The following is a 26,138-nucleotide window of genomic DNA, read 5'->3' as shown; positions in this document are numbered from 1 at the left end:
CTGTTGTTAATCTTAGTTCGAAGGCGTGCTCAAAATTAACATTCAAATTTTTTTTCATTATCAATATCGGTTGAGGTATTACGTCTCATGCATTTTACTCGGTCCACTTTCCTGCTTCGCTGACGCGTGTTGCAACTCTCTGCCGCTAGAGGGCTCCGGATTGTGGCGTGTAACATGATGCTGCGAAACGAAACTACACTACGTGATCGAAAGTGTCCGGACACTGGGCTGAAAATGACTTACAAGTTCGTGGCGCCCTCCATCGGTAGAGCTGGAAGTCAATATGGTGTTGGCCCACCCTTGGCCTTGATGACAGCTTAGATGCTGGAAGGTTTCTTGTGAAATGGCAGCCCGTTCTTCACGGAGTGGTGCACTGAGGAGAGGTATCGATGTCGGTCGGCGAGGCCTGGCACGAAGTCGGTCTTCCAAAACATCCCAAAGGTGGCCTATAGGATTCAGATTAGGACTCTGCGTAGGCCAGTCCACTACAGGCATTTTATTGTCGTACAACCACTCCGCCACAGGCCGCGCATTATGAACAGGTGCTCGATCATGTTGAGAGATGCAGTCACCATCCCCAAATCGCTCTGTGACAGTGGGAAGCAAGAAGGTGCTTAAAACATCAATGTAGGCCTGTGCTGTGATAGTGCCACACAAAACAACAAGGGGAGCAAGCTTCCTCCATGAAAAACACCACCACACCATAACACCACCGCCTCCGAATTTTACTGCTGGCACTACACACGCTGGCAGATGACGTTCACCGGGCATTCGCCATACCAACACCCTGCCATCGGATCCCCACATTGTGTACCGTCATTCGTCACTCCACACGTTTTTCCACTGTTCAATTGTCTAATATTTTTTTGAAAATTTGTGATGAGGTCTTATGGGACTGAAGTGCAGAGGTCAACGGTCCCTAAGACTACACACTACTTAATCTTACTTAAGCTAACTTTTGCTATGGACAATACACACACCCATGCCCGAGGGAGGACTCGAACCTCAGACGTGGGGAGCTACACGGGCCGTGACAAGACGCCTGAGACCGCGCGGCTACCACGCGCGGCGCCTAATGTTTACCCTCCTTACACCAAGAGAGGCGTTGTTAGGCGGGATGTGTGGCATATGAGCAGTCGCACGACAATGACATCCAAATTTTGACACCCTCCGCCTAACTGTCATAGTACTTGCAGTGGATCCTGATGCAGTTTGTAATTCCTGTGTGATGTTCTGGATAGATGTCTGCCTCTTACACATTACGACCCTCTTCAACTGTCAGCAGTCTCCGTCAGTCAACAGACGAGGTCGGCCTGTACGCTTTGGTGCTGTACGCGTCCCTTCACGTTTCCACTTCACTATCACAGGGAAGCAGTGGACCTAGGGATGTTTAGGAGTGTGGAAATCTCGCGTACAGGGGTATGACACAAGTGACACGTTCGAAGTCCGTGAGTTCCACGGAGCGCCCCATTCTGTTCCCTCATGATGTCTAATGGCTACTGAGGTCGCTGATATGGAGTACCTGGCAGCAGGTGTCAGCACAATGCACCTAATATGAAAAACTTATGTATGTCGGTGCTTGAGAAACAGCGCGCTGTTCAAATCGCTCTGAGCACTATGGGACTCAAATTCTCAGGTCATCAGTCCCCTAGAACTTAGAGCTGCTTAAACCTAACTAACCTAAGGACATCACACACATCCATGCCCGAGGCAGGATTCGAACCTGCGACCGTAAGGGTCGCGCGGTACCAGGCTGTAGCGCCTAGAACCAATCGGCCACTCTGGCCGGCGAGCGCGCTGCAATCAAATCTCTAACCACAGAAAATATGCCTCCAATTCAGGTCCATACCAGAATGAAAGCTGTGTATGGTGGTGATTGTATGGAAATCAATAAAGTGTGACATTGGGGTGTTTCTGGTCGTTACGAAAGAAACAGTGATACCAACTTCATTGTCTATGACAGAGCTCGGATTGGACGACCACGAAGGGCAACTGACGAGACACATCGGAATCCTCTTACTGAGCTCATGAGACAAAATCGTGTGATAACACAGATGCAGCTATCAGGTAAGTGTGGCATACTACGAGAGCGTGTAGAGGCCATCACTGCAGAACGGCGGTACAAAAAACAGTGTGGTCGGTGGGTGCCTCAAATGCTCACTCCTGACGTGAAACACAAGAGGATACAATTTTGCCAACCATTTTCTTTGCGTTGTGACCGTGAGGGTGACGAGTTCCTTAACAACACTTAACAGGTAATGAAAGCTGGGTCCGTCATTTTGACCCCGAAAACAGGAGAGCATCAATGTAGTTCCGCGACAAAGGATAACCAACGCCAAAAAAGTTCAACACCATGTCATCGGTAGGCAAAGTAATGCTTGCAGTATTCTCGGATGTTCAGGGTGTGGTGCATTCGGAACTCATGCCTAAAGGCATCATCATATCCTCTACAAGGAGCTATGAAATCTTGATAAAACTGAAAGCACAAATTAGGAAAGTTCGCCGACATATTCCTTCAGCACGACAATGCCAGTCACGTACGATCATTACGACATCTGCAGCAATCCGATCTCTAGGATTCACTCTCATCGATCATCCTGCATACATTCCCGACATGGACCCATACCACTTTCATCTGTTTCCAAAACTTAAGGAATACCTTCGAGCCGTTGACTTTGATAGTGATGAAACGATGCAGGCAGAGGCGAGGTTGTGTCTCCGCGAGTAACGTCAGACATGCTACGGTGACGGTACCAACAAACTGATCTGTTGAAACTTCCTGGCAGATTAAAACTGTGTGCCGGACCGAGACTCGAACTCGGGACCTTTGCCTTTCCCGGGCAAGTGCTCTACCAACTGTGCCACCCAAGCACGACTCACGCCCCGTCCTCACAGCTTTAATTCTGCCAGTACCTCGTCTCCTACCTTCCAAACTTCACGGAAGCTCTCCTGCGAACCTAGGAGAACTAGCACTCCTGAAAGAAAGGCTACTGCGGAGACATGGCTTAGCCACAGCCTGGGGGATGTTTGCAGAATGAGATTTTCACTCTACAGCGGAGTGTGCGCCGATATGAAACTTCCTGGCAGATTCTGCAAGGTTCGCAGGAGAGCTTCTGTAAAGTTTGGAATGTAGGAGACGAGGTACTGGCAGAAGTAAGGCTGTGAGGACGGGGCGTGAGTCGTGCTCGGGTAGCTCAGTTGGTAGAGCACTTGCCCGCGAAAGGCAAAGGTCCAGAGTTCGAGTCTCGGTACAGCACACAGTATTAACTTGCCATGAAGTTTCATATCAGCGCACACTCCGCTGCAGAGTGAAAATTTCGTTCTAGAAACTTGTCTCGTTACGATGGTGACTACGACGGGAAATATGTATACGTGAAGGATGAAGACGTACAACGTTAACAACGTTTGCTGTACTTAAGAAGCTTTAGGAGTTTTACATAAAAATTTGGAGGCATTACTCTTTAGCAAGTTCTCGTAGCTCTTATGGCTTTTGCCGCCGATTTGTCATTAACTGGCACTTGATTTCAAGAGATAATTATGGCAAGTGTGACGGATTTATGCCGGCCGCCAGTCCGGAACCGTGCGACTATTACGGTCGCAGGTTCGAATCCTGCCTCGGGCATGGATGTGTGTGATGTCCCTAGGTTAGTTAGGTTTAAGTAGTTCTACGTTCTAGGGGACTGATGACCTCAGATGTTAAGTCCCATAGTGCGCAGAGCCATTTTTTTGACTTATTTATAATAATCGACAATGCACTGTTTTCTTGATACTGATTTTAACGGCATGTTCTAATAGGTAAACGATGAAATCAAAAAGGCATATGAACAGTTGTTTACAGTTTCTAACACGCAATTCAACAAAACCCGACGTTTCAATTTCGCAGAACGGGCATATGATTAGTGAAACTGAAGAGTTCAAGTTTCAAGGTGTTCAGATACATAGTAAGCTGTCGCGGAAAGCGCACGTTCAGGATCTTGTTCAAAGACTCCATACTGCCATTTTTAATATTCGAACGGTATCAGAAGTAAGTGATCGTTCTACACGAAAATTAGTCTACTTTGCTTATTTTCATTCGCTTATGTCGTATGGGGTAACTCTTCCTGTTCTAAAAGGATATTTTTAGCTCAGAAACAGGCGGTTCGGGCAATAAGTGGTGTAAGTTCACGAACCGCTTGTCGACATCTGTTCACGAGTCTGGGTATTTTGACATTGGCCTCTCAATATATATTTTCCCTACTGTCATTTGCTTTTACCAATATTTGCTTATTCCCAAGAATAAGCAGCTTTCGCTCGTTAAGTACTCGGCAGAAATCAAACCTGCATTTGGATCGGACTTCCTTAACTCTTATCCAAAAAAAAAAAAAGTTCACATGTGTGTGAAATCTTATGGGACTTAACTGCTAAGGTCATCAGTCCCTAAGCTTACACACTACTTAACCTAAATTATCCTGAGGACAAACACACACACCCATGCGCGAGGGAGGACTCGAACCTCCGCCGGGACCAGCCGCACAGTCCATGACTTCAGCGCTCCGGACCTCTCGGCTAATCCCGCGCGGCACTCTTCTGCAAAAAGGTGTGCAGTATACTGCTGCATCCATTTCCAATAAGCTACCACTCGAATTCAAAAATATTACCAGTAATCCACGCACTTTCAAATCGAAACTGAAGAGTTTCCCCATGGATCACTCCTTCTGTTCTGTCGAGGAGTTCCTTGAAAAATTAAGCTCATTCTTATTGTATTGTTGATTGCTTTTACATAAGCTTATGCACTGACTTTTTTCGGGTTCATAAACATTTATTTTTACGTGTTATTACTTTTATGTTGTAAGTTCATGTACTGACACGTTCCATGACCTTGGAGATTTGCTCCTACGGAATTTGACCATAAGGGGGGGGGGGGGGGGGGGGGAAATCAGACCAAGATGGCTAAATGGCTCTGAGCACTATGGAACTTAACTGCTGAGGTCATCAGTCCCCTAGAACTTAGAACTACTTAAACCTAACTAACCTAAGGACATCACATACATCCATGCCCGAGGCAGGATTCTAACTTGCGACCGTAGCGGTCGCGCGGTTCCAGACTGTAGCGCCTAGAACCCCACGGCCACTACGGCCGGCTCAGACCAAGATGAAAATATGCAGTTCTCTTTATTATTCTCATTCACATTAGGCTCTCCTAAAAGTTTTTACCGCTAATGCATCATTTACTGACATTCATTATAAGAAATCGTATCAAGGGTGACGTGTTTGTGATACATTTTGAATGCGCTGCTGCCTTGAAATTGCATCCTGCAAATTAGAATATAAAACCAGGGAAATACGACAAAATCAGTGCATCGAGTGATACATAATTTACGCGTCACTGCCGTGTAAACAGTCCGTTTGTCCTACGCTGGAGACGGTGCGCGTGTGTCGCTACTTGCGGGCCGTCCTGTGTATAACAAGTGGCGGCCAGGTGAGCACGCCTGCTGATTGGCGCCGGCCCGGGCCGGCCGCCCCCGCGGCAGGTGGGGCGCCGTTGCTAGGTAACGGCCTTACTGCGGGGGAGACGCCGCCGCCGCCGCCGCCGCGCCGACAAAGGAATCAAGACGGAAGACATTGTCCGCGGCGCTGGCACAGCGGGTGTATCGATCGCGGAGGACGGGGCGCCCAGCACGCCTGCCGTCTGCGGGGCTCTGTCTGGGCAGTCTGTGAGACACCGGCAGTCGGAAGTCCTTCTCGTTGTGAGCCAATAACACTGACGTTCCTGGGTGGCACCTCGTAACTACCGATTCTACACTACTGGCCATTAAAATTGCTACACCACCAAGATGACGTGCTACAGACGCGAAATTTAACCGACAGGGAGAACATGCTGTGATATGCAAATGATTAGCTTTTCAGAGCATTCACACAATGTTGGCGCCGGTGGCGACACCTACTACGTGCTCACAAGAGGAAAGTTTCCAACCGATTTCTCATACGCAAACAGCAGTTGACCAGCGTTGCCTGATGAAACGTTGTTGTGATGCCTAGTGTAAGGAGGAGAAATGCCTAGCATTACGTTTCCGACTTTGATAAAGGTCAGATTGTAGCCTATCGCGATTGCGGTTTATTGTATCGCGACAATGCTGGTTGCGTTGGTCGAGGTCCAATGACTGTTAGCAGAATATGGAATCAGTGGGTTCAGGAGGGTAATGCGGAACGCCGTGCTGGATTTCAACGGGCTCGTATCACTGGCAGTCGAGATGACAGGCATCTTATCCGCACGGCTGTAACGGATGGTGCAGCCACGTCTCGATCCCTGAGTCAACAGATGGGGACTTTTGCAAGACAACAACCATCTGCACGAACAGTTCGACGACGTTTGCAGCAGCAGCGACTATCAGCTGGGAGACCGTGGCCGCGGTTACCCTTGACGCAGCATCATAGACAGGAGCGCCTGCGATGGTGTACTCGACGAGGAACCTGGGTGCACGAATGGCAACACGTCATTTTTTTCGGATGAATCCAGGTTCTCTTTACAGCATCATGATGGTGGCATCTGTGTCTGGGGACATCGCGGTGAACGCACATTGGATGCGTGTATTCGTCATCGCCATACTGGCGTATCACCCGGCGTGATGGAATGGCGTGCCATTGGTTACACGTCTCGGTCACCTCTTGTTCGCATTGACGGCACTTTGAACAGTGGCCGTTACATTTCAGATGTGTTACGACCCGTGGCTCTACCCTTGAATCGATCCCTGCGAAACCCTACGTTTCAGCAGGATAATGCACGAGCGAATGTTGCAGGTCCTGTACGGGCCTTTCTGGATACAGAAAATGTTCGACTCCTGCTCTGGCCAGATCTCTCACCAAATGAAAACGTCTGGTCAATGGCGGCCGAGCAACTGGCTCGTCACAATACGCCAGTCACTACTCTTGATGAACTGTGGTATCGTGTTGAAGCTGCATGGGCAGCTGTACCTGTACACTCCATCCAAGCTCTGTTTGACTCAATGCCCAGGCGTAATCACATGTCAGTTCTAGTATAATATATTTGTCCAATGAATACCCGTTTATCATCTGCATTTCTTCGTGGTGTAGCAATTTTAATGGCCAGTAGTGTATTATTAACTATCTCAGTACCTGGCTATGTATCCCTTTCCACTCTAATATTCCTCTCCATCTCCTTGTCCTCCCTGTGCCTATCCAACACCTCTACCCACCACTCCCTCCATCGATCTGCTACTCGCTCCTCTGTTTGTTGATCTCTTCCTTCCTTTCTCCTTGTCCATCTCCTCCTGTTCCCTTCCTCTGCCCAACCTCCGCCCCCCCCCCCCTCTTTGTGTCGTACAATGATACGAGGGACATTCAGTAATTAAAGAGACAAATTGGTCTGGGGAAAAAAAAAATGTTAGAAAGACAATTTTGGTAGTTTTATGGCTTTAAGTTGGCATCACTGGGATGAGCCCTCATCAGCTGGCGTATCGACATTGTTTTATTTATACCCTCAAAAATACATTTCAAGACGGCGAGTCCGCTTGAAACGTGCACATTAGTTGAACAACTTCTGTTGTTCGTTTTGTGCTTGCTGAAAGTGAGAAACCAGTGAATATATACTTTAGAATGTCTAAAGTTCATGCTGAAGGTTGTATGAATCGTGCAAATTTTTAAAAGTGGGTAGAGTGCAAAAATGGTCGTGAGTCACTCACTGACGAACACCGTTGTGGCCGACCAGTTGCAGTTTCAACTCCCTCACTTGAAAGTCGAACTGATGATATTATTCGTGCCGAGCACCGTGTGACTGTGGAAATGATAGTTGATAAGGTTCAAGTAAGTACTGGTACCGTTCATAAGATTATCTGTAACAAGCTGAAGTACCGCAAAACATGTGCAAGATCTTGACGCGGCTAACAAGGAAACGTGGTTGAGAATGTGCACAGAGCTAAAGAAAACTTACGAAAGAGAAGGTGAGCACTTCGTCAACAAAATTTTAGCTCGTGATGAAACTTGGGTTCACTATTATGAGTCAGAATAAAAAATCACTCTTGGAAGTGCCAGTTGTGTTGACAGTTCGAGGGGTGCGGTCTATTGCGCGACGCTTTTGTAGCAGTTCCGAAGCGAATGCCGCTAAGTGTTTCCTTCACTTTAGAAATCGAGTTGAACTCACGAGGGCTTAAGTGAGGGGAGTGCAGTAGGATCAAAAAATGGCTCTGAGCACTATGGGACTTAACTGCTGAGGTCATCAGTCCCCTAGAACTTAGAACTACTTAAACCTAACTAACCTAAGGACATCACACACATATCCATGCCCGAGGCAGGATTCGAACCTGCGACCGTAGTGGTCGCGCGGTTCCAGACTGTAGCGCCTAGAACCGTTCGGCCACCTCGGCCGGCGAGTGCAGTAGGTGGTATAGCACTTAGCAGCCCCATCAGTCAAACAAATCAGTAACAGCTTGCACTGTATACGTTTGAGCATTGTCCTACAAAATGATGGTCGTAGGTTGAGTTCCAAAAATGAACAGCATAGCGACAGATGTGATGGCACTTTCCGCAGGACCTGACCATCATTTTGCAGGACAATGCTCAAGCACTGATTTGTTTGACTGATGGGGCTTCTAAGTGCTATACCACCCGCTGCACTCCCCTGACTTAAGCCCTAGTAAGTTCAACTCGATTTCTGAACTGAGGGAAACACTTCACAGCATTCGCTTCAGAACTGCAATCGTCGGGCAATAGACCGCACCGCCGTAGTTGGCGCACGAGCGATGTGACACAGCATCTCCGAGGTAGCGATGAAGTGGGGACTTTCCCGTACGACCATTTCACGAGTGTACCGTGAGTATCGGGAATCCGGTGAAACATCAAATCTCCCACATGGCTGCGACACGAAAAACATCGTGCAAGAACAGGGCCAACGACGACAGAAGATAATCGTTCGACGTGACAGAAGTGCAACCCTTCCAGAAATTGTTGTAGATTTCAATGCTGGGCTATCAGCAAGTTTCAGCGTGCGAACCATTCAACGAAACATCATCGATATGGGCTTTCGGAGCCAAAGTCCCGCACGTGTACCATTGATGACTGCACGCCACAACCGTCAGCACCGACATTGGACTGTTGATAACTGAAAACATGTTGCCTGGTCCGACGACTCTCGTTTCAAATTATAACGAGCGGACGGACGTGTAAGCGTATGGATACAACATCATGAATCCATGGATCCTGCATGTCAGCAGGGGACTGTTGACGCTGGTGCAGCCTCTGTAATGATGTGGGGCGTGTGAAGTTGGGAGTGATATGGCATCCTTGATACGTCTAGATACGACTCTGACAGGTGACATGTATACAAGCATCCCGTCTGCTCACCTGCATCCATTCATATCCATTGTGCATTCCGACGGGCAATTCCAACAGAATAGTCTGATGCCCCACACCTCCAGAATTGCTACAGAGTGGCTCCAGGAACACTCTTCTAAGTCTAATCGCTTCCGCTGGCCACCAAACTCCCCAGACATGAACATTATTGAGCATATCTGGGATGCCATGCAACAGGCTGTTCAGAGGAGATCTGCACCCCCTTGTACTTTTACGAATTTATGGACAGCCCTGCAAGATTCATAGTGTCATTTGCCTCCAGCCCTACTTCAAACATTACTCGAGTCGATGTCACGTCATGTTGCGGCACTTCAGCGTGTTCACGGGGTCCGGACGCGATTTTAGACACATATACCAGTTTCTGTGGCCCTTCAGTGTATATATAACGCAGAGTATATGTGTACAGGTGCCAACGCAGTGGTAACACCGGTTCCCGTCAGTTCACCGAAGCTAAGTGGTGTTGGGCTGGGCTACCACTTGGATGGGTGACCATCCCGTCTACCGAGCGCTGTTGGCAAGTGGGGTGCACTCAGCCCTTGTGAGGCAAACTGAGGAGCTACTTGGTTGAGGAGTAGCGGCTCCGGTCGGTCTCGGAAGAGAGTGGTGTGCTGCCCACATGCCCCTCCATATCCACATTCAGTGACGCCTGTGTGCTGAGGGTGACACGGCGGATGGTCGGTACCTTTGGGCTTTCATGGCCTGTTCGGTAGGACTTAGTTATATGTGTACATGTATGGAATTTCCTCCAAAACCGATTTGGCACTGGAACAGCAGGCCTCACGAGCATAATCGGTATCGGGTTCATGACGTTCTGGCTCCAATAGGAGTCGGTAAAACCATGTTTTTTCCAGTTCCTGTAGTATAGGCTGCTCTGTCCAACAGGTGTTGTGTGTGGGAATAGTATCAGCATGCCAAATGTATCTGCTTGGTGAGAAGTGGATTTACAGGCCCAGTCATGCAGGAAGCTTTGCGTGAAAGACATGTTGTGTTGGAGTAGTGTCGCCCTGCTTTATTGACCTGCTCTGCATGGCGGCCTGTACGTCAGGGCTAAATACATGCTCTTCAACAACCTGATGCATGGCAGGCTAACATGCATGACAGGTACGTTGTGGGAATAGTGTCGGCCTGTTTTACTGAACTATACTGGAGGGACCACATGTGCTGCTGAGCATTGTTCAGGACGGTTGAGATGGCTAGAGTAGGTGATGGACAGAATGAGGGTGAGAGGAAATGGACAGAGAGAGGGAAGGAGGGGGAGATACATGAGGCAGGTGGAAGGTGTAGAGGGGTAGTGGGCAGGTGGCAAAGGAAGTGGGGCAGGCAGAGAAGAGAGAACGGGAGGAAGGTATTGTTAGAGGGAGTGTGAAAAGAGTTGATGGGAGGTATAGAGGCTAATTAGAAATTTATATTTGAACCAGAGAGCAAGAGTAAGAATAGGAGGTGTGATGAGTGAAGAAATTGAACTGGGAAGAGGTGTAAATCAAGGTGTTTGTTTGTCACCAGCACTGTTCAATATAGATCTGGAGGAAATTATTAGCGAAAGTTTTGATGAAAGGAGAGGAGAGGAGTTTTTATAGGGGGTCGGAGAGTGGAGTGTGTAAGATTTGCAAACGACATGGTTGTGATGGCAGAGTGTGCAAGAGAAAGAGAACAAATGTTGGATGGTCTAAACACAAAAGTAGAAGAATATGGAATGAAGATTAACAAGAAGAAAACTAAAAGCATGGTAATTGGCGGAAAGGGGAGAAAATGCCGTATGAAAATAGGGGGAGAGGAAATAGGACAAGTGAGTAACTTGAATTATTTGGGAAGTGTAATAATGGATGATACGTATTGCTCAACAGAAATTAGGATAACAACTGCAAAAGAAGGATTCAGGAGGAAACAGAAATTACTTAGCGGACCACTAAACAAAGATCTGAGGAAAAGACTGGCCATCTGTTACATCTGGAGCGTTGTACTGTATGGTGCGGAGACCTGGACATGGAGGAAGGAAGATGGGAGAAGATTGGAGGCACCAGAGATGTGGATATGGAGAAGAATGGTAAAAGTGAAATGGGTAGACCGAGTAAGGAAAGAAAAAGTATTAAAAAGAGTTGGAGAAGGAAGAAAGTAGTCAGAAAGAGAAACTGGATTGTACACTGTTTGAGGAGGGACTATTGTTTGAAGGAAGAAATAGAAGGAATGGTGGAGGGAAAAAGTTGAAGAGGAAAAAGAAGATATCAAATGCTGGACATTATCAAAGGAGACAGATATTTAGAAATGGAAAAGCTGGCTATGGACAGACATAAGTGGAAGAGGCTCAACCCATGACAAGACCTGCCGAATACTATATTACTACAACTAAATAGAGGGGGTGGAGGAAATGGACAAATTGACGCTTCCATGTGTGTTCAATATATGTGAGCGAAGGCATGGGGAAAAGGCTAGTTTCAACGACAAATCAAAATGTGGTTCAAATGGCTCTGAGCACTATGGGACATAACTTCCGAGGTCATGTCCCCTAGAACTTAGAACTACTTAAACCTAACTAACCTAAGGACATCACACACATCCATGCCTGAGGCACGATTCGAACCTGCGACCGTAGCAGTCGCGCGGCTCCGGACTGAGCGCCTAGCACCGCTAGACCACCGCGGCCGGCCAAACCAAACCAAAGTGTGATGCCGTATGTCTCTCGTGTGGCTTCTGCAACTGGAGTTGGGCGAGCATCACTGCGCCGGTTCCATGCTTCCCAAACGAACCTTCGACGAAATTTGCTGCTTATCATTGGTTCTTATCTGCTTTCTCTATCAGTTCTGATTTCGTAGATGGACTACACTTCCTGAGGATTGTTCCAAAGCATCCGCCTTACCTGCGATTAGCTTTCGACAGTCTGCTGATCTTCCTGCTTTTCGCTACATTCTTCTAGCTTTGCGATTTTTATGTATACAGTAAGAGTCGAGGGACATGAAAGGGAAGCAGTGGTTGGGAAGGGAGTAAGACAGGGTTGTAGCCTCTCCCCGATGTTGTTCAATCTGTATATTGAGCAAGCAGTAAAGGAAACAAAAGAAAAATTCGGAGTAGGTATTAAAATTCATGGAGAAGAAATAAAAACTTTGAGGTTCGCCGATGGCATTGTAATTCTGTCAGAGACAGCAAAGGACTTGGAAGAGCAGTTGAATGGAATGGACAGTGTCTTGAAAGGAGGATATAAGATGAACATCAACAAAAGCAAAACAAGGATAATGGAATGTAGTCTAATTAAGTCGGGTGATGCTGAGGGAATTAGATTAGGAAATGAGACACTTAAAGTAGTAAAGGAGTTTTGCTATTTAGGGAGCAAAATAACTGATGATGGTCGAAGTAGAGACGATATAAAATGTAGGCTGGCAATGGCAAGGAAAGCGTTTCTGAAGAAGAGAAATTTGTTAACATCCAGTATTGATTTAAGTGTCAGGAAGTCATTTCTCAAAGTATTCGTATGGAGTGTAGCCATGTATGGAAGTGAAACATGGACGATAAATAGTTTGGACAAGAAGAGAATAGAAGCTTTCGAAATGTGGTGCTACAGAAGAATGCTGAAGATAAGGTGAGTAGATCACGTAACTAATGAGGAGGTATTGAATAGGATTGGGGAGAAGAGAAGTTTGTGCCACAACTTGACCAGAAGAAGGGATCGGTTGGTAGGACATGTTCTGAGGCATCAAGGGATCACCAATTTAGCATTGGAGGGCAGCGTGGAGGGTAAAAATCGTAGAGGGAGACCAAAAGATGAATACACAAAGCAGATTCAGAAGGATGTAGGTTGCAGTAGGTACTGGGAGATGAAGAAGCTTGCACAGGATAGAGTAGCATGGAGAGCTGCATCAAACCAGTCTCAGGACTGAAGACCACAACAACAACAACAGCAGAATTCCCGGAAGTGCTCAGGTACCTTCAGACGTTGTCAGCTAGGTAAATTATATACATATAGTGAGCAGCAATTGTGCTATAACTCTGCCTTACGGTACGCCCGAAGTACCATTAACGTCTCAAAATTTCTCTCCGATAAGAATGACGTCGTGTGTTGTGTTGGTTAAGAACTCTTCAGTTCAATCACAATATTAGTCGGATACTTGTAACAGTCCAATTACAAATATATTTTTATTCCCCGCTAAAATTTTAATTTCATATACAAGACTAACGGAATGAATATTAAACTGTTTCTGAGTGGTAGGAGGAGGGCGATAAATGGGAATAAATTCTCTCATTAATATTGTTTAATGTTGGGGTGAATGTTGCACGATTAGGATAGTGTATCTAGCACCACACGAAGCTTTATTTTTACGGTGCTTCGCCAGCCGGGGTGGCCGAGTGGTTCTAAGCGCTTCAGTCTGGAACCGCGCGACCGCTACGGTCGCAGGCTCGAATCCTGCCTCGGGAATGGATGTGTGTGTTATCCTTAGGTTATTTACTGGGTGTTTAAAAAATGACCGGTATATTTGAATCAGCAATAAAAACTAAACGCGCAGCGATAGAAATACACTGTTTGTTGCAATATGCTTGGGACAACAGTACATTTTCAGGCAGAAAAACTTTCGAAATTACAGTAGTTACAATTTTCAACAACAGATGGCGCTGCGGTCTGGGAAACTCTATAGTACGATATTTTCCACATATCCACCATGTGTAGCAATAATATGGCGTAGTCTCTGAATGAAATTACCCGAAACCTTTGACAACGTGTCTGGCGGAATGGCTTCACATGCAGATGAGATGTACTGCTTCAGCTGTTCAATTGTTTCTGGATTCTGGCGGTACATCTGGTCTTTCAAGTGTCCCCACAGAAAGAAGTCACAGGGGTTCATGTCTGGCGAATAGGGAGGCCAATCCACGCCGCCTCCTGTATGTTTCGGATAGCCCAAAGCAATCACACGATCATCGAAATATTCATTCAGGAAATTAAAGACGTCGGCCGTGCGATGTGGCCGGGCACCATCTTGCATAAACCACGAGGTGTTCGCAGTGTCGTCAAAGGCAGTTTGTACCGCCACAAATTCACGAAGAATGTCCAGATAGCGTAATGCAGTAATCGTTTCGGATCTGAAAAATGGGCCAATGATTCCTTTGGAAGAAATGGCGGCCCAGACCAGTACTTTTTGAGGATGCAGGGACGATGGGACTGCAACATGGGGCTTTTCGGTTCCCCATATGCGCCAGTTCTGTTTATTGACGAAGCCGTCCAGGTAAAAATAAGCTTCGTCAGTAAACCAAATGCTGCCCACATGCATATCGCCGTCATCAATCCTGTGCACTATATCGTTAGCGAATGTCTCTCGTGCAGCAATGGTAGCGGCGCTGAGGGGTTGCCACGTTTGAATTTTGTATCGATAGAGGTGTAAACTCTGGCGCATGAGACGATACGTGGACGTTGGCGTCATTTGGACCGCAGCTGCAACACGGCGAACGGAAACCCGAGGCCGCTGTTGGATCACCTGCTGCACTAGCTGCGCGTTGCCCTCTGTGGTTGCTGTACGCGGTCGCCCTACCTTTACAGCACGTTCATCCGTCACGTTCCCAGTCCGTTGAAATTTTTCAAACAGATCCTTTATTGTATCGCTTTTCGGTCCTTTGGTTACATTAAACCTCGGTTGAAAACTTCGTCTTGTTGCAACAACACTGTGTTCTAGGCGGTGGAATTCCAACACCAGAAAAATCCTCTGTTCTAAGGAATAAACCATGTTGTCTACAGCACACTTGCACGTTGTGATCAGCACACGCTTGCAGCAGAAAGACGACGTACAGAATGGCGCACCCACAGACTGCGTTGTCTTCTATGTCTTTCACATCACTTGCAGCGCCATCTGTTGTTGAAAATTGTAACTATTGTAATATCGAAAGTTTGTCCGCCTGAAAATGTACTGTTGTCCCAAGCATATTGCAACAAACGGTGTATTTCTATCGCTGCTCGTTTAGTTTTTATTGCCGTTTCAAATATACCGGTCATTTTTGAAACACCCTGTAGGTTTAAGTAGTTCTAAGTGACTGATGACCTCAGCTGTTAAGTCCCATGGTGCTCAGAGCCATTTGAACCATTTTATTATTTTTATTTTTTATTTTTTTTTACGGTGCTTCAGTCTAGTGACTGATTTCAAAATCACGTGAAGCAACGCTCACTAGAGACAGCCGTAAGCAGTTTCCGGCATTCCCTCTAGTTTTTGTACTTGTTAGACAAGAGATTGTGTTTTGTGGCAGCATTTGTAATTATTTCGCATTCTACGTAGCTGAGTGGTCGGAGCGACGGAATGTCATACCGAACGGCCCGGGTTTGATTCCCGGCTGGGTCGGAGATTTTCTCCGCTTAGGGACTGAGTGTTGTGTTGTCCTTATGATCGTCATTTCATCCCCATCGACACGCAAGTCCTCGAAGCGGCGTCAATTCGAAAGACCTGCACCAGGCGAACGGTCTACCCGACGGGAGGCCCTAGTCACACGGCATTTCCATTTTTAGTGCCTTACAGGGAGTCCCATTTCTCCTGACCATCCTAAGTAACTGTTTGTCCAGATGCAAATTACAAAATGATTCAAGCAAATGCGCTGTAGCCGTCAGGGACACATCAATCAGCATGATTGCCTTTGTTGTAGCTTTGTTTATTACAAGGATATGAACAGCAGTATGACTTTTTTAAATGGCACCCTGTATTATTTATTCGGTAATTCATTTCTTCTCGTAAAGACGCATTCAAATCTGTATCACAGTGTGCCATTCACTGAAACATAGCGTTGTTAATTACATAACATAACGTTGACGTTTTCCAGCGCTTAGTGCAGGTACTTGGGGTAATGGAACACATCCACGTGCTGACGTAGACAGAGCACAAATGTAAACATAAGTAAAATGCACACCCGTCATTCCGTCAACCATCGTCAGTTGAAGAGTTGTGTGAGTAGAATGTACACAAACGAAGCGAAGGCAGAAATGCTACTCATCTATGGGGAATGTAAGTTAGCAGAGCAGTAATTGCAATACTGTTTACTATATGCACAGGTACATTTAGTACAGTAGTGTAGTCCTTTTAAATACTGATGCGTAGAGTAGCCATACAGTAAAGGCTGTCCTTCCTACAAACTGCATCGACATAACGTTTCTTTTGTTGTTGTTGTTGCTGCTGTTGTTGTTGAAGGTAGGCGAAATGCTGCGCAGGCAGCGGAACTGTACAAAATGGTTCAAATGGCTCTGAGCACTATGGGACTTAACTTGCCATTCTATATTCATCAAGAGGCAAAGTTAGTTCTCTTTGCTGATGATACAAGTATAGTAATCACACCTGACAAACAAGAATTAACTGATGAAATTGTCAATACTGTCTTTCAGAAAATTACTAAGTGGTTCCTTGTAAATGGACTCTCACTGAATTTTGATAAGACACAGTACATACAGTTCCGTACAGGGAATGGTATGACGCCATTAATGAATATAGACCTTAATCAGAAGCATATAGCTAAGGTAGAATATTCCAAATTTTTAGGTGTGTCCATTGATGAGAGATTAAATTGGAAGAAACTCATTGATGATCTGCTGAAACGTTTGAGTTCAGCTACTTATGCAATAAGGGTCATTGCAAATTTTGGTGATAAACATCTTAGTAAATTAGCTTACTACGCCTGTTTTCACTCATTGCTTTCATATGGCATCATATTTTGGGGGAATTCATCACTGAGGAATAAAGTATTTATTGCACAAAAGCGTGTAATCAGAATAATAGCTGGAGTCCACCCAAGATCATCCTGCAGACATTTATTTAAGGATCTAGGGATATTCACAGTAGCTTCTCAGTATATATAATCTCTTATGAAATTTGTTATTAACAACCAAACCCAATTCAAAAGTAATAGCAGTGTGCATAACTACAATACTAGGAGAAAGGATGATCTTCACTATTCAAGATTAAATCTAACTTTGGCACAGAAAGGGGTGAATTATACTGGCACTAAAGTCTTTGGTCACTTACCAAATAGTATCAAAAGTCTGGCAGATAACCAACAAGTATTTAAGAAGAAATTAAAAGAATTTCTGAATGACAACTCCTTCTACTCCATAGAGGAATTTTTAGATATAAATTAAGAAAAAAAAGAAAAAAAATATTTAAAAAATAAAAAAATAAATAAAAATAAAAAATAAAGAAAAACAAAAAACACAAAAAAATAAAGTTGTTATATTAACTTAAGTATGTTGTTAAATTAACCTAATTATGTCATGCATTAGAAAATTCGACTCGTTCCACATCATTACGAAATATCGTATTCATGATCCATGGAACTAGTATTAATCTAATCTAATCTAATCTAATCTGAGGTGATCAGTCCCCTAGAACTTAGAACTACTTAAACCTAACTGACCTAAGGACATCACACACATCCATGCCCGAGGCAGGATTCGAACCTGCGACCGTAGCGGTCGCGCGGTTCCAGTCTGAAGCGCCTAGAACTGGGTACGTGCGTTAGCACGCAGCAGCAACACCCTTCAGCGCCTCATTCCACATCGACGGTTCTCGACAGACATGCTGTCCCATACACGTTCTTCATTCTCCGATGGATGTCTACCGGTGTCTGTCCTACGGCAGCCAAGAATAGAGTAACAGCACGTTGGTCCTGTTTGGACGCATTTGGCAATAACGCCGCCATGACTCACGTTTTCGCATGTCAGAAGCACACGCATACCACACTAATTCCTCGCCTACGTATCGGTGCTTATATACTCGGATAGGAGCCGCGATACGTTGCTTATACGCTGCAGTAACGCCATGAGAGATTTTTTATCGCCCGTTATATTTTTAGAACTTATTTATATAGTATGTGGGCAGTTAAGTCGGAGACGCAGCAACCTGAATTTCTCTTTGCCGTGGAAGACGTGGTATTTGCGAAGGAACTAATTTTCTCTGATATATGGTTTGGCTGTCTTTAAAATGTAATTTTGTTTTAGTTTCCCATAGCTCCTATTTCAGAATGTATTTACTTTGTAACTGTTTTTTGCTAATGGTTGTGCTTAATTTGATTTCACTTCTTGATTATTGCTGTGTAATAGGGTAATAATGTAATGATAATTAACCTGACACCCCAGCTGCAAACAGGCGTTGATATACATCATGGGGGACATGTTGAGAATGTGTGCCCCGACCGGGACTCGAACCCGGGATCTCCTCCTTCTTTCGGGAACAGATACTACCTTCATATATAGTTAAATATGACTACCCGGCCATTGACGTTCTTGTGCGAACGCACACACTATGCCCCAACTCGTACGGGACTTGGTAGATTTATCTGCCACGAGTAATGAGTGTGATAGGCAAACATCTGTTTGGCGCACTACGAATGTAGTGGTGCGGACATGTTGGGAATGTGGGTCTCACGGGGAGCGGGCAAGGGATAAGCCCCTGCAGTCGTGGTATCCTCTGTGCCCTCGGTGGCTCAGATGGAAAGAGCGTCTGCCATGTAAGCAGGAGGTCCCAGGTTCGAGTTTCGGTCGGCGCACACATTTTCAACATGTCCCCAATGATGTATATCAACGCCTGTTTGCAGCTAGGGTGTCGATTTGATTATCATTTCATTCTAGGGAGGGTGCACGGTCATCAAAGGTGCGGTATCTGTTCTGTCGGGAACACTTACTACCTTAACATATAGCAATAATGTAACACATACACAATTAACTACAATACCGACAAGATTTCCTCGATTGCAACAGCTTTAAATTTGAAAAGAATATTCGCTTTTAGGATGACCATGTTGTAGTTTGGAACATCTTCGCGCATTTCGGGAAACCTTTATTTTCCAGAACACTTCTCGTAATTTCAGAGAAAGACTGCGATACATAAAAAATGAACGACATAATCAGAAAATTGCAGGCTGGCTTGCTAGAGGTGAAACTCTGAACATTATACAACGGCCTCCCCTACCCCGTAAAGAGACGGTACACAACTGTGTCGAATGCCTTTCGGAAGTCAAGGAACACGGTACGTACTTGGGCGCAAGTACTCACTCCCTACCGCCTTATCATTGTCGTAGGCAACGGTGGCGCTTTGAAAGTGGGGTTGGCAGCAAGTTATAAATTTTTGGGAGGGAGGTTTATAGTAGTACTGTGCGCCTCGCCCGCCACACTTTCCTGCTAGATTCGAATGCTGGTCCAGCGGCTATGTGTGCGTTGGCTCCAATGTGGTCTGTGTCATAATTACCAGTTTTCTGCTACATCAGCAGGTCCTTTGACTTTCCATTTCATGTGACCCATTCTTTCCTTCTTACTGCCGTCTACCACATCATCCAGGACCTGAAATCTCTTCCTCCCTCGCCTCCTGTTTTCTTCCAGATAGCCAGCCGGGGTAGCCGAGCGGTTGTAGGCGCTACAGTCTGGAACCGCGCGACCGCTACGGTCGCAGGTTCGAATCCTGCCTCGGGCATGGATGTGTGTGATGTCCTTAGGTTAGTTAGGTTTAAGTAGTTCTAAGTTCTAGGTGACTGTTGATCTCAGAAGTTAAGTCCCATAGTGCTCAGAGCCATTTGAACCATGTTTTATTTTCCTTCCACATACCCTTCCTAACACTCTAATACCGTTTTTATGAACCCCTCCTTCTTCTTAAAATGTGTCCAATCGAGTTTCTTTTCCTTCTTTTTTTTCCTCCCACTCTTCTCAGTACCTCATTATTTTTTACTCTATTCTATTTCCACTCTCCGTCATGTCCACACTTCAGAAGCCTCCAGGCTTGTTCTATCTCTCTTCCCCAGTCTCCACGTTTCAGTACCGCACCGGAGGACACTCCATACAAAACCTTTTTTATTTAGACTTTTCCTTAAAACTTTCTCCATACTGCTGCAGAATATTCTGCTTTCCTTATAAAATGCTCCTTTCACCGTTACTATTCTGGTTGTATTTTTTTGTGACTCTCTTCACAGTCCGCTTTTGTCCTGTACTTAAAGCTATTCGCGCGTTCTAATACTTTTGGATTCAGCATTATCTTCACCTTTTAGTTTCCTCCCAGTGCAATTACTTCTCTTTCCTTAGTGTTTACTCTCATTCCCTAAATCTTTCCTTTCGCTTCAATGTGCTCTGTGTACCTGGTGCCCAAATGTCGACTTGTTTATGCTAGCTAGAACAACAACTTGACAGGCCGCACCAGTATGTCAGCTACTTGGAGTACACCCGCAAAGTACTGGCGCTCGGTGGGACTGCGGCGAGAGCAGGTGTTCACTCAGAGCAGCCGCGTATGTCGGCTGCAGCCTCAGCCACAGCTAGCCACCTGCCTCGGAGTCGTGGCTCTGCCCCCGCCACGCGGCCTCTCCACCCCCAGACTGACCGCCACTCCACCCCAGCCCGTGTGCCGCCCCCGCAGTCGTAAAACGCAGATCGATAAGTCGCCCTTCCTTCCTGTCTCACTTCCCTCCTTCACCCTCCCCCCCCCCCTTCACCCCCTCCCCCTCAGACAGGTCCCTTTGTCGCGCTGCCCTGCCACCCGGACTCCTTGTCTCCAGACACTGGAGGAATTGTGACGACGACGACGGAAAAACCGCCCTCCAAAGCACCACCGCACACCACCGGCCAAACTGACGCAATGGGACACGTGATTTCTCAGCTGCAGCTCATGCCAGCAAAACGGACTCTGTACATGAAGCAGCCAGTCTCTTAATCAGGACAATGTGACGGAAAGTATCCAGGCACCCCTATGCAACCTCGAATTCACCACTACTTGTCACGTGTCAGTATAAAAGGGCATATGACAAATGTATTCGCAGTTTCAAATATGGACAGCCATCAACCGTATAATGGAAAGACCATAACGAAAAATACATGTCCGAACAACTTTCTGTCGTACTTTTGAACAACACATGCACTGCGGTATCGTACTTATCCGCCGACACCAGGCAAGCGACTTTCAATTAAAATGTCTCCCCTGTACAGTAATACACTACTGGCCATTAAAATTGCTACACCAAGAAGAAATGCAGATGATAAACGGGTATTCATTGGACAAATATATTATACTAGAACTGACATGTGATTACGTTTTCACGCAATTTGGATGCATAGATCCTGAGAGATCAGTACCCAGAACAACCACCTCTGGCCATAATAACGGCCTTGATACTCCTGGGCATTGAGTCAAACAGAGCTTGGATGGCGTGTACAGGTACAGCTGCCCATGCAGCTTCAACACGATACCACAGTTCGTCAAGAGTAGTGACTGGCGTATTGTGACGATCCAGTTGCTGGGCCACCATTGACCAAACGTTTTCAGTTGGTGAGAGATCTGGAGAATGTGCTGGCCGCTTCTGCTAGCCAGTGTGGGAACCTACCGCTCGCTCCTACTCTGTACGTACTGCAGCGCTGATACATTCACTTCGCGTATGTAAAATAGCAAAACTGGAAATAAAGTAAAATGCGCTCTTCTGTGAAAACAAGGAGTACGTTACAATGACCACAGCTAAGCTGAGGCCGGCCGATGTGGCCGAGCGGTTCTAGGCGCTTCAGTCTGGAACCGCGCGACTGCTACGGTCGCAGGTTTCAATCCTGCCTCGGGCATGGATGTGGTTCTAAGTTCTAGGGGACTGATGACCTCAGAAGCTGAGTCCCATAGTGCTCAGAGCCATTTGAACTATTATTGATGTCCGTGGACTGCCATTCCTCCACTGACATTCAGAGGTCTCAGCAGAGCTCAGCCTGTTATAGGAGGATGGGTTGGTCATACCTCATATTGGGTGATGCTTTTGATCAGATAGTGTTTTTTCTGTAGGCGCTGTTGCAATGTTTGTAACCTTGAAGATATGCCAGACGCAACTAGTACAGATAGATCAACCTACATGTACCGGAGACACAATGATACCATGAAAAGTATGGTATGTAACGTAATTCGTCTGTCAAAATCAACAGCAGGCTATCGCCAAACTCAAATTCAACCACAGGTAGCTATCAAAAACATCTCAACAAAATTCACGCCGTAGGTTCAACACACTGCAACTCAGTGTAGATCCAGGATGTCAAGCACATGTCGGGGTTACAGTGGCTGCCCTAAAAACACAAATGTGTCCGACAGGCTGCTTAAGGAGCTGGTTAAAATGAAACAATTGCTTCATTCGAATGTGATGATATCCTTGGCGTCACTGAATATAAACACTTATAAACTGTTTACAAAATACTTCTTAAAAGTTGGCATTAAAATAGAATCGAGGAGATTCTGTGTATTTGTCTTCGTTTAGCCTATACAGAAACTAGTTGTCCACCAAAAATGCAGAGATATTGCGCTCACTTTATGGATTACAGCGCTATCTTTAATGTCAACAAAATTTATGGTGAATTATTTACCATAAAGTGGGAAAGAAAGCCTTCAAGTTTGTATTGCCTGTATTAGTTTACCCAGAAGCCAATAACAAGTAAATACACCAATTGATACATAAATTGAAGCAAACGGAAGGGGACAGAGAAACGAAATGAGACTTCACGGGTTGATGTTATTTCAGCGACCACAAAGTCAAGTCAGACTTCAAAGAGCTTGGCAATATAAAACCTCTCATCAATATCAAAATGCATCCCTTGGCCTGACCGAGCGAGGTGGCGCAGTGGTTAGCACACTGGACTCGCATTCGGGAGGACGACGGTTCAATCCCGTCTCCGGCCATCCTGATTTAGGTTTTCCGTGATTTCCCTAAATCGTTTCAGGTAAATGCCGGGATGGTTCCTTTGAAAGGGCACGGCCGATTTCCTTCCCGATCCTTCCCTAACCCGAGCTTGCGCTCCGTCTCTAATGACCTCGTTGTCGACGGGACGTTAAACACTACCCACCACCACCCTTGGCCTGCAGGTATACATTGATTTGGTTGAAGAGAGTTTCATAAAGCGTTGTATCCTTTCATGAGGCAACTGGTACTTTATATCCTGTATACTAGCACTGGGACATAGTTGATATCTGCGCTGGTTACACACGTCCCATTGGGCACTGAACTGCTCATTTTGCTGGGCACACGAGGTACCTCAACATCATCAGGACGGCTGTGTATGACCTTGTGCGCAATGGTAAGGAGAGGTGGGCTGCACAAGTGGGGCAACTGTCGCCGAAGGAAAGCTGGAAGGAGCCGAAATCATTAGTGAACAAGTTAACACAACAAGGGCCAACGGCCTTGCCACAGTAGTAACACCGGTTCCCGTCAGATCACCGAAGTTAAGCGCTGTAGGGCTGGGCTAGCACTTGGATGGGTGACCATCCGGTCTGCCGAGCGCTGTTGGCAAGTGGGGTGCGCTCAGCCCTTTGAGGCAAACTGAGGAGCTACTTGGTTGAGAAGTAGCGGCTCCGGTCTTGGAAACTAACATACGGCCGGGAGAGTGGTGTGCTGACCGTATGCCCCTCCCTATCGGCATCCAGTGACGCCTATGGGCTGAGGATGACACGGCGGCCGGTCGGTACCGTCGGGCCTTCATGACCTGTTCGGGAGGAGTTTAGTTTTTAATTCAACACAACAAGGAGAAGATTTACTTAGCTTATGTTTCTCCAAAGATATGAAGACTCAGTACAAATGAGGCAACAAGTAATAGAGTTCAGCTGTTACATCAGCAGCAATGATGTAGTTGGAGCAGTGACTAGGCAACTTCTGTGTACTGTCCTATGGCGAAATGTCTCCGAGCTAAGTCGCTGTCACGGGCCATCCTATACTGCAGTGGCAGAGGGTGCTCGAAGTACAGAGCTGCTGGAGCTGTGGGTCAGTGGGTGTGCTCCATCGGGTCCGTCAGATCTCGCACAATCACTATCAGCGTTGGCCTGAAACTTGCTATTCCACTGCCAACGTGATAAGACAGTAGGGTGATGTCGATACACGATATCACAAAGGCAGCCTGTATAAACATATGCCACAAGTGGACGAGTATTGTCCTGTCACATGATAGGTAACACATGAGGATGCAAGATGTCTGTTCAGAATGGTTAAAATGGCTATAAGCAGTATGGGACTCAATATCTGAGGTCATGAGTCCCCTAGACTTAGAACTACTTAGACCTAACTAACCTAACGACATCACACACATCCATGCCCGAGGCAGGTGTCGTACCTGCGACCGTAGCAGCAGCATGGTTCCGGACTGAAGCGCCTAGAACCGCACGGTCACGGCGGGTGGCGCATGATGTCTGTTCAAATGTGTGTGAAATCTTATGGGACTTAACTCCTAAGGTCATCAGTCCCTAAGTTTACACACTACTTAACCTAAATTATCCTAAGGACAAACACACACACCCATGCCCGAGGGAGGACTCGAACCTCCGCCGGGATCAGCCACACAATCCATGACTACAGCGCCGCAGACCGCTCGGCTAATCCCGCGCGGCGCAAGATGTCTGTGCAGTCAAGAGCTCTCTCATCACTACCAACCATGACCTAATGGTTACTCACACCATGATGCCAGAAGTGACACCTCTTCAAACCACTGGAAAAATGGGACCTTTTCCCACATTGCTAGCATGCTTGGCGATGAGGATCATATGATGTAGTGCTGCTGAACACAATGCAACGCCATTCATCAGCAGTCCATGCTTCCTGGTCACAGCAGCAATCAAAATGCAGCCATTTAGGTTGTGGCGTTAACCTGCACATGGGTCGGGAATTCCCCACCCAGGCTTGTGCTGGTCTCTGACCAATGGTACACAATGACACACCATCTGCAGGGAACCCACGTCTTGTTATCAGATGGGAGGCACTGATTTGAAGATCACCCCTTGTGGTGGTCGGATGGGGTCTATCAGTACATTGACGATGAGCATGGAGTCAGATTTCCATGCAGTCCAGCATCAGGTCACTGCGACATCAGATTGCCCCACAATTCTTGATACTGCATGATTCGACCAGCTGGCCAAATGGAGACTCAAACATAACCCTCTATCACACACAATAAACTGCTGGTAACTCTGTCTCGCTGTGTCCTTCGCACTCATCAGTCAATATCTGATGCTGTTCACACCCCTTATATAGCCTCACAGGCCTGCTAACAGTAGTGAAAATCGACAACAGTAACACCCTCTGGTAGCCTTTCTACCTGTCGGATAGAATTGCAACTCTGTTCACTTATATAACATTTGGTGTGTGTGTGTGTGTGTGTGTGTGTGTGTGTGTGTGTGTGTGTGTGTGTGTATGTATGTGTGTGTATGTAGTGACATCCACCCACGTCTTTTGGGTGGTTCAACTTTTGTGAGAGACAATGTATACAGTAGGTTGTATCAGTCGTAATGACTGGCGAGTGCTGATATTTCACTCTCTGGGGGACCCATGGCTACATGATATCAAACAGTAAGAGATTTCTAGAACGTGCTGATTGGGCAACAGTCAACAATCTCTGTATCAAGGTAGCTCAGGACAAAGGCAACATGTGTTCTTCCACTATCATGTTGAATGCCATTATACCAGAGATGTCGACCGGCCTTAACACAGCAGAAATGTAACCCCTACTGTTCAAGAATGTGCTTACCAGAGGTGATCCAGTTGTGTTATGAATTTCTCCACCATACCACCACACGGTTACTGGGCCTGTTTGACGATGACGAATGCAGTCTGCCACCGGTGTTCTCCTTGGATCCTCCAAACGCTCGTACCTCCTTCGTGAGCTGAATGCACAACTGGGATTCATCTGAAAATACGACCTGCAGCCACTTCTCCGTCCTGTGCTGTCACTGACCAGACCACAGTGGACGTTCCTCTTTGCTGCCTTCGCACCACGGAGAGCGCAAACGGTGCCAGACATACTGGCAGTTTCTGCTGTTCTGGACGTCGTCACAGCGACGGTTTTAGTACCTTAACTAGATGCAAAAGAC

The 26,138-nt window shown here is 46.4% G+C and overlaps 1 protein-coding gene and 1 pseudogene across 1 annotated transcript in view; one reads left to right on the top strand and one right to left on the bottom strand.

Moving 5' to 3' along the window:
• The window catches only part of LOC124718649 (leucine-rich repeat extensin-like protein 3), a 153,451-nt gene that overhangs the window by 26,439 nt on the left and 100,874 nt on the right, over positions 1–26,138 (bottom strand). The window contains exon 2 of the mRNA XM_047244278.1: positions 5,542–5,691. Coding sequence (XP_047100234.1) covers positions 5,542–5,691 — 150 coding nt within the window. The remainder of the gene's footprint in view (positions 1–5,541; positions 5,692–26,138) is intronic.
• Positions 23,457–23,574, top strand: LOC124719235 (annotated as a pseudogene).

This window comes from Schistocerca piceifrons, chromosome 10, assembly GCF_021461385.2.
Source record: "Schistocerca piceifrons isolate TAMUIC-IGC-003096 chromosome 10, iqSchPice1.1, whole genome shotgun sequence".
NCBI classification, from domain to species: domain Eukaryota; kingdom Metazoa; phylum Arthropoda; class Insecta; order Orthoptera; family Acrididae; genus Schistocerca; species Schistocerca piceifrons.
Note: the sequence above shows the minus strand (reverse complement) of the source record. Positions and strands in the feature narration are given on the sequence as shown.